General features: G+C 42.5%; 1 protein-coding gene across 1 annotated transcript; it reads left to right on the top strand.

The window, feature by feature from the left end:
* The first annotated feature begins 3,566 nt into the window (after nt 1–3,566).
* Nucleotides 3,567–6,986, top strand: LOC115376295 (uncharacterized). The gene is made up of 6 exons (XM_030075785.1): nt 3,567–3,576; nt 5,210–5,230; nt 5,630–6,325; nt 6,438–6,566; nt 6,672–6,715; nt 6,870–6,986. Exons 1-6 carry the CDS (start codon nt 3,567–3,569, stop codon nt 6,984–6,986), a joined length of 1,017 nt encoding a protein of 338 aa, XP_029931645.1.
* The last annotated feature ends 1,629 nt before the right edge of the window (nt 6,987–8,615 follow it).

The following is an 8,615-nucleotide window of genomic DNA, read 5'->3' as shown; positions in this document are numbered from 1 at the left end:
AGGGTGGCACTCAGGCAGACGGCGAGAGCGCTGATGAACAGGGACGGGGTGGGGCTCGGGTGAATGGTCAGAGTGCTTGGATAACCAGGGAGGCGCCATGAAGGGTGGTGCCACCCCTGATGCCTGATGCGATAAAGGCAGAACCTCCCTGGATGGTGGCATTGTGGGCAGCACCACACTGCAGACTGGCCACAAAGTCAGGCAGTTTTGATTCAGGGATGCTGAGCAGTATTGACTGAGGGCAGTCATGACAGCTTACAAGATGGTCGGATCAGTGATGCAGGAGTCCAGGGATACAGCAATGCGGCCTTGGGAGGTCAAGATGAGTGCTACACGGGATGTGGGGCCTGGGACCGGAGAAGTAGCATGAACACAGAGACCTGGACTGGGGTTTGGGCACTGGGAACTGGGGCCAGGGCAGCAGCAAAGGCACAAGGAGCTGGAACTGGAGTTTGGACATAGGGACCTGGGGTGGAGGCAGCACCACTAGTACCAGCACAGAAGACTGGGGCACTTGGGGCCACTGCTGTCACTCAGGTGACCAGGGCCGCTGCTGTCGCTAAGGTGACTGGGGTTGCTTGGGGCTGCTGCTGTAGCTCAGGTGACTGGGGCCTCCTGCTGTGCCTCAGGAGTCGGGGGCTTGAAGCTATGCTGCTGGCTAGCATGCTGGTGGCAAGCTGGATGGAGGCTCGCATGCTCTTGGCTAGCATGCAGACACCAGGCAAACTAGTGGCTTTGTGGACCTCCCAAGGCTGGACGGGTTCCCACAAATGGGTTGTGGGATGGAACCGGTTCAGAATTGCCTGGCTGAAGATGAATGAAACCCAGCCTAATAGGCTGAGTGGAACGCTAAGTGGTATGCTGAGTGGCATTCAACCAGGGTTCAGGTTTGGAGGAAATCCAAGTATCCAGTGAGGTGTTCTGCAGGTAAATGTTCTTTCACAGACAACATCCAAGTGGGGGACAAAATGACTCACCCACAGCCTCTCCTTGAACCACAGCTGTTGGGCATAGATCTTTATCAGGAGCTGAGCCTGCTGATGGGACTGAGCTGACATGAGGTTATCCACAGTCTGATCAAACTCTAAAACCTTTTCTTCAAAAAGGCGTTGCTCCGCTGGGTCCATGTTTGGCCCGATCATTCTGTTACATGTGAGGAGATTGGTAGGACACAAATGCAGGAGCAAGCAGGCAAGTAAACTCAAAAGGAAACAAAAATATACAATAATAACTAGTAGGCTCTAGGAGCACAGGAAACCACAAGCAGGACACGCAGCAAAGACAATGATCAGACCAAGAACTGACTTGAAGACAGGATTTAAATACACAAGGAACCAATCAGGTAAGACACACTTGGGGAAGGGGCTGGAGCACAAGACAGGAGACTACAGAAGAGAGGCTGAGGGAAACACTAGGAAGGATCAAGACAACCAGGGATAATCCCACAGACTCAGGGCAGGTGTGGAACTGGGAGGGGCAAACAAGACTGAGTAGTCAGACACAGGTGAAACCACTAATGGGAGTGACACAGCAGGGCAAAGAAACTACACCAAAACACAAGGAAAACACAGACAAACAACAGTATAGTCCAAAACACCAGAAACTCAGAATCATGACAGTTCAAGTCCCAGCTGCTGCATTTGCAGCAGGCTTGGCACATTTGTATTTGATAGACATTGCATTTCAGACATGTCTGACACATCAACAATTTTATTTCAGGTGCCTAATTTTGGATGTGAAGGACCATATAGGCTAGATGAGATTTTGTGTTTGTTTATTTAAAATCAATAATAATATGGGATTGTCTGGGCATGTTTATAATTTATTTTGCAACATTTTGAATGTGTTTTTTGTTTGGTTGTTGTTTTTTATTTTTTATTTTTTATGACCTTTATGTGTGACCCGGAAGCTATTCACCTGCGCCATTTGAAATTTGTCCCGGTAGCTCCGTAGTTCACAGCTTTCAAGGCAGCCAGCAGGTGAACACCTCGCTTGGGCCTGCTGGCTTATTGTCACCTCGCACGCATTTCTTGCATTATTGAGTTGCATCTTTTGCCTGTCTTCCATACATTTATGGCTGAAAGAAGGACTATGGTATTTAATATGTGCATTCCTTGGAGAGCGCAGCGAGGTATGTTTGATTGTTATGACTACATGTGTATAAATTTTAGCGTAGCGATTTTATTTATTTACATATTTGTGTGTGCTATTTGTGGGTGTGCTATTTTGTGAAATGTTTGCATATCTTTTTCAATGCAGTTTTCACGGTGTCGTATGAAGTGGAGCTTGGTTAATAAAGAGAACTACGCATCAGTTGAGACTCTCAGTCGTTTTTACTCCGGGGGACTGCTACATTGGATATGTCACCTAATTAGCATATTCATTTTGGATATGTTGCCAAAACTTGGATATGTAGCCTAATTAGCATATGCAGTCTTTGTTGCACAAAAACAACTGTACCTCTGATACACAGCTCTAATTAGCATATTCATTACGAATGTGTAGGCAAAAATTGGCATACTCATATAGATATTCATACATACAGTTATATCTGATATATCAACATACCATCTGCAGTAGGTAATTTTTTGGGGGGGTTTACTTTTAAAAGTGTGGTTTGCTAGTTTGCTAACTAATCTTAATGTAATGTGTCCTGACCATATCTTAGAAACCACTGGCTGTTATCTGATAATTTAGCCTCTGGAGACAACGGCCAAGTTTCAGGTTTTCCGGTGCTGCCCAAAACAAGCCGAAAGCCATTTCCACTTCCTTTTCCATTTCTTGATTTGCACAAGTTGAACATTCCTTCACACATTACACAAACATCAGTACTTTTTGGAGATGTTTTAGGTCCACACATTTCTGCCAATGGGTTCCACAGGGAGAGTGGAATTCAAGTGAGTCAAGTAATTAACAGAATTATCTCTTTCTTATTAGATTTGTGCAATGGTGACATTAAAATACTCAGGAATACCATGACTATAGGAATAATGGAAGTTTTAAAATGTCAACATCATGCAAAAAGTACCAGTCGAGGTCAAGGTCAAGGTCAAGGCTTACTTTATTAGTCTCCTATGGGAGAAATGTGTCTTGGACAGAGGCTAATGTTGCACAGCATACAAGAATCATAAAACCACAAGAAACATAAAAAGGGTTAGGGTTAGGGATAGGGTAGTAGTAAAATAGAGGGTCACAGCAATGTACCGAAAGTGCAATATGCCTAATCAGAAAAACCAACATACATACCACAATAGACAGTACAATTAACTGGGTAACTGGGTGGTGGGGTGGGGGGTGAGTTGTGGGGGTAGTACATATTCTAAAAAAAGTGTATGTGAATGGTCAGATAGGATGTTTTTTGTCTGTCTGATGGTGGCCTGCTCAAACAGGTCTTGTGGAGAGAGTGGGGCAGGGGGTACCCATCATCAAATTTTGACTGTGAGGTTACCAAACCAGCAGGTGATACCGTATCTAAGAATGGACTCAGTGGTTGCACAATAGAAGATCAACATTATGTTTCTGCAGACACCAAACGAACAGAGTCATCTGAGAAAGTGGAGGCGCTGATGGATTCTGGTACAGGCACTAGCCACCTGTGTGTGCCAGCTAAGGTCGCTATCTATGTGCACACCCAGATACTTGACAGAGGTTACCTGTTTAATTTTGTTGCCGCGTATGGTCACAGGACGCCTGTGACCCGCTGGCCTGGGGTCCAACAGCAGCTCAACCATTTTACATGTATTTATATGCAGTTGATGAGTATCACACCAGTCTACAAACTTGTCCACAGCAGCTGGGTGTAAGCAAACTGAGGATAACAGTGTCATCTGAGAACTTTACTACAAATTGATTGGGCTGAGAGCTGACACAGTCATTTGTATACAATGTGAAAAGAAAAGGTGAGCTAACACACCCCTGGAGAGCCCCTGTGCTGCTTGCGGCTGTACTGGAGAGGACAGAGTTGAATTTCACCTGCTGTGACCTGGTTGAAAGGAAGAAGTGATACCATTTAATTAAAAACAGATTTACAGCCAGCTCCACTAATTTTTTCAGAAGGATATGTGGCTGGATTGAATTAAAAGCCGAACTAAAATCAATAAAAAGCAACCAGGCATATGCAGCAGGATTTTCCAGATGTTTCAGAGCAAGATGCATTACAGTGGAAATAGCATCACTCGTGCTGCGTTTTTTTTTTTTTGAATAAGCAAACTGGAAATAAGCAAACTGGAAATTAACTGGAAAGTCTCTCCAGTGCTTTCATTACATTGGAGGTGAGGGCCACGGGCCTATAATCATTGTCCACCTGGGGGCATGCTTTTTTAGGTACTGGAATTATAATGGATTTTTTCCAGAGCTCTGGCACAGAGAGTGTATCCATGGAGAGCTGAAAAAGCCAGTGCCATACAGGTGAGAGCTCTTCAGCTCTTCAAAAGTTTTAAGAAAATAAGCAGGCATGTTATCTGGCCCCTTTGTTTTTTTTCACATTTATAGATTTAAAAACTTTGGTGACTGATTGAGGGTCAATAACAATCCTGTCCTCCCCTATATTACAGCACACATTTTCTAAAATTGCACAGCAGTCTCTGTCATTGTCAGTTTCAAAACACAGAAAGAAATAATTTAGTTCATTTGCTCTGGCAGTTTCATTATAGGCGTACAGGAACTTCTTTTTAGTGTCCATGTTAGTCATATCTCAAATAGAGTCCCACAGCCTCTTCATGTTGGAACTGGACAGCTCCTGTTCCGCCTGCTCCTTGTGCTGCAGCCGTGCTGTTCTCAGCTGCTGGTTGAGGTCCTTTTGAGCAGCTCTGGCACCTGCCTTCTCCCCTAATTTGAAGGCTAGATTTCTTCCTGTTGATGCATTCTCTTATATCCCTTGTCAAGTAAGGCTTGTTGTTCGGATACCTTTTAACAGTCTTATGAGGTATGATTGAGTCCTCAAAGAAGGAGATATAGGCAGTGATTGAGTCACTGGCAGTATTTATATCGGCGTCCCTCAAAGAAATGAGTCACTGAGGAAGAGAGGCAGAGAGATTGAAAGAGAGAGGCAGAGGCAGACAAACAGGTAGGAATTGATATACAAAACCTCCTGGGTGAGGAGCCCCACACCTCACACTTGGTGTGAGGTGTGTTATAGCAGTGTTTGCAGGTAATTTCTAGTTCTGATATTAAAGCTAATGTCAGGATGAGGAGTTATATTACACCTGAGATACTGTATCTCTGTCCACGTGTCTCTTTTAAAGGATGGACCCTGTAGGGGGCTGTTACTCAGTGTTCAATATTACCTAAATAGGGCATTCATTGTCAGTTGTGCTGGACCAATCAAACACAGTCTTGTCTCTAAAGAGTGCAGTGTGCACAGATCCTCTTCATTCAGCACAGACTCTTGAACACAATGGCACCTCCGAGCGTAACTTTCCATCTGATGTGCATATTGGTATTGAGCATGGGTAAGTTGCATCTTTTTAGACTTTTTTTGAAGCTTGACTTTGTATGTTTAATCTTGATTGCTTTAAATATTCTTGATATTGATTCTGTAACATAGTATGTACATAATAATATCATCCCCATCATGGCATACAATTAATTGTGGATGTCTTTGGTCTTTTAACTTCAGCCCATCTGGCAGCGCTGAAATCAAACTTGTCTCTTCGTCAAGACAGTGGTTTTCTATCAGCTAACGTCGGGGACAACGTGACTTTGAAATGCTTTTATGAAGGTGATGTAGCAGCTAAGTTTTACTGGTATAAGCAAACACTGGGGAAGAAACCACTGCTAATGTCTAGCTTCTTTAAGTATGAGAAAAATGCAATTTTCCATAATGAATTCAAGAATGATCCCCGTTTCAAACTGGAAACTGACACTAATGGGAATCAGTTGAAGATTTCAGAATTGCAACATTCAGACTCCGCTACTTATTTCTGCGTATCTAGCTATTTGTATAATTTGAAATTTGGGGATGGAGTTACTCTCAGTGTAAATGGTTCAGGTCTGAACATCCAAGCTGTTGTCCATCAGTCGGAGTCTCAGACCATCCAGCCAGGAGACTCTGTGACTCTGAACTGTACAGTGCACACTGGCACCTGTGATGGAGAACATAGTGTTTACTGGTTCAGGAGCTCAGGACACTCTCAACCAAGAGCCATTTACACACATGGAGTCACTGATGATCAGTGTGAGAGGAAACCCACGACACACACACAGACCTGTGACTACAACCTCCCAATGAAGAGCCTGGATCTGTCTGATGCTGGGACCTACTACTGTGCTGTGCTCTCATGTGGGGAAATACTGTTTGGAAACGGGACCAAGATAGACATTGAGAGTGAGTCATGTTTTCAGCAGAGTGTCTCATTTCATAAATAGTTGTTACTACACTCTCAGCAAACTTAATATGAAGACAGAGAAAAGTTGTTCTAATGTGTGGATGTCTGCAGATGGAGTGGCTTCTCCTCCTGTCTTGGTGTATTTCTTGAGCGCAGCATTGGCATTCACCATCACCCTGGTTGTTATCCTGGCTTCCTCAGTGTACAAGATGCACAAGAGAAACTGTAGCCACTGCACAGGTGATTAGTATTCTTTGTATCTGATGGTGAGTTTTCAGTGTACATGGCACTTGAGCAAGACGACCTTCATTGTCTGTTTTTTTTTTTTTTTTTTCCCGCAACCAGACTCACAAGAAAGACGTTCCACTGCTTCTACTCAACATGTAGAGGTGAGTGTTTTTTTTCTGTTTTGATTAACTGTTGTACGACTTCACAAAGATTTTTTTTTTTTTTTTATAGCAGAACACTGAAGCGTTTTGGTGTGTTTCTGTTGTATTTCTTTAGGTTGTAATTGTGATTTGCTGTTTTATTTCTTCTTGCCAGGGCCAAGATGCAGACAACCTCCATTATGCAGCTTTAAGTGTAAACAAGGCCCACAGACCAAGAAGACAGAGAGACAACACAGACCCTGTCTGTGTGTACTCCAGCATAAAGCAATAGAACTGCACTTTGATCAGGCTTTGCTTCTCTGTAACATGACTGGTGATTTTAGCAGTGCCTCTTTCTAAGTGTAAAAATCCATTTTCCTGAATTTCCCTGTCAAAGTTATTACACTTGTAATAAAGATGAAATTTGTAATTATGGTTTAGTATGAATAAATTACTTATCGTGATGCCAAATAGTACAAGTGGCCCATTATTTGCAATCCCAAACGGAATCTGCTGACTTTTTTCTGGTTTTCTGTGGTGATTCAGGAGGAAAATCTGTGGGATTCTGCAGTGATTTTTTTTTCCTTTTAAGGTTTTAGACAGTCATCCAGTACTATAATCAATGTGTTTGGAGCCAAAATAACAATTTTTAACATGCAAAATCCTATATTAAAATTGCAGAATGGGTGGGCAGGCGCTGGACGGATGGACAACCGCCCAAATATGGACGGTTGGCAGACCACGGCCCTTGACCACCGTTGCAAACTTACCCAAACCACTCTTCTTTATGTTGTCGTGTCTTTGGGACTTTAGATGCTCCACAAACTTTATAGTACAACACTCCCCCGCTCTCATAGAAATCATTGGCAAATTCATATGCTCTATCTCTGGCAGTGATCCGTGTCACTAAATGATGACACCTCAGCTGCTCTGCTCCATATTTGATTTTCAACATCTCTTAGTTGTTAAAACAAGTTGTTTTCTCTTCAGTTGTTCCACCTCTCAACATGACATTAGCCACAGACAAAGGGGGGAGAGGCGGGATACATTTAGGTACACTGACACGGCTGCTGCAACACTGTTGTGGTCAAATTCTGCGGAATTTCAGTCGATTTTTCGTCGGAGCACCGCAGGCGCAGATTCTGTTCGGGCCTGATTATTACACATTATAAACCACTTACGACCCCACACTATCATTTTCTACAAGTATGAATTTAAGATGCTAAAGACTTGTCCACTTTGAAGTCTGTCCAAAACTGTTTTTTTGTTTGTTTGTTTGTTTGTTTTTTTGCTTCTTCTCCTTACTTGAATTTCCCCTCCGGGGGATTAATAAAGTCTTATTCTATTCTATTCTATTCTATTCTATTCTACAAATTTGTGCCCATATTCATAAAATCTGGCAAACAACATATCAAAATGGCGATTACTTTATCAGCACATTTAGTGTTGTGTTTTCATTCATACAAATTAAAGTTATTCAGAAAGTCTAACTGGTGGAGATTGACTATTTTTGTAAGTATTTATCCACTTATAAAAGTCCCATGCTGAGAAAAGCACATTAGGAGACCAATTCACGTGTAACAATTTCCTTACTGACTGCTAGAAAGCACTGATGAGGAGTAATTAATGCTCTACCCTTATAGAAGATGGTAGTGCAGAATAAGATGCTAATAACTAAGCAAATAATTAATGGTTAAAATGTTTCCTTAATATATACTGTGTGATGATGAAAAACCTTGGCTGGAAATAAACCAAGAAAACTGATGTGTCAGGACGTTGTTGTGGTATCTTGTGTTGCAAAGGTGAACTGACTCCCTCAATCCATATATCGCTAAAGTTTATTTACATAAACCTGGCCCATAACTACATTTTTCATGCAACATTTTGTAACCAGGTTAAAAAAGATAATTCATTGTAATGA

This window comes from Myripristis murdjan, chromosome 18, assembly GCF_902150065.1.
Source record: "Myripristis murdjan chromosome 18, fMyrMur1.1, whole genome shotgun sequence".
NCBI lineage: Eukaryota > Metazoa > Chordata > Actinopteri > Holocentriformes > Holocentridae > Myripristis > Myripristis murdjan.
This window is presented reverse-complemented; position numbering and strand designations above follow the sequence as displayed.

Coding starts and splice junctions, on each gene's coding strand:
- LOC115376295 (XM_030075785.1), top strand. Junction 5,231..5,629: donor TACTGTATCTCTGTCCACGT/GTCTCTTTTAAA, acceptor CCCATCTGGCAG/CGCTGAAATCAAACTTGTCT. Junction 6,326..6,437: donor GACCAAGATAGACATTGAGA/GTGAGTCATGTT, acceptor GGATGTCTGCAG/ATGGAGTGGCTTCTCCTCCT.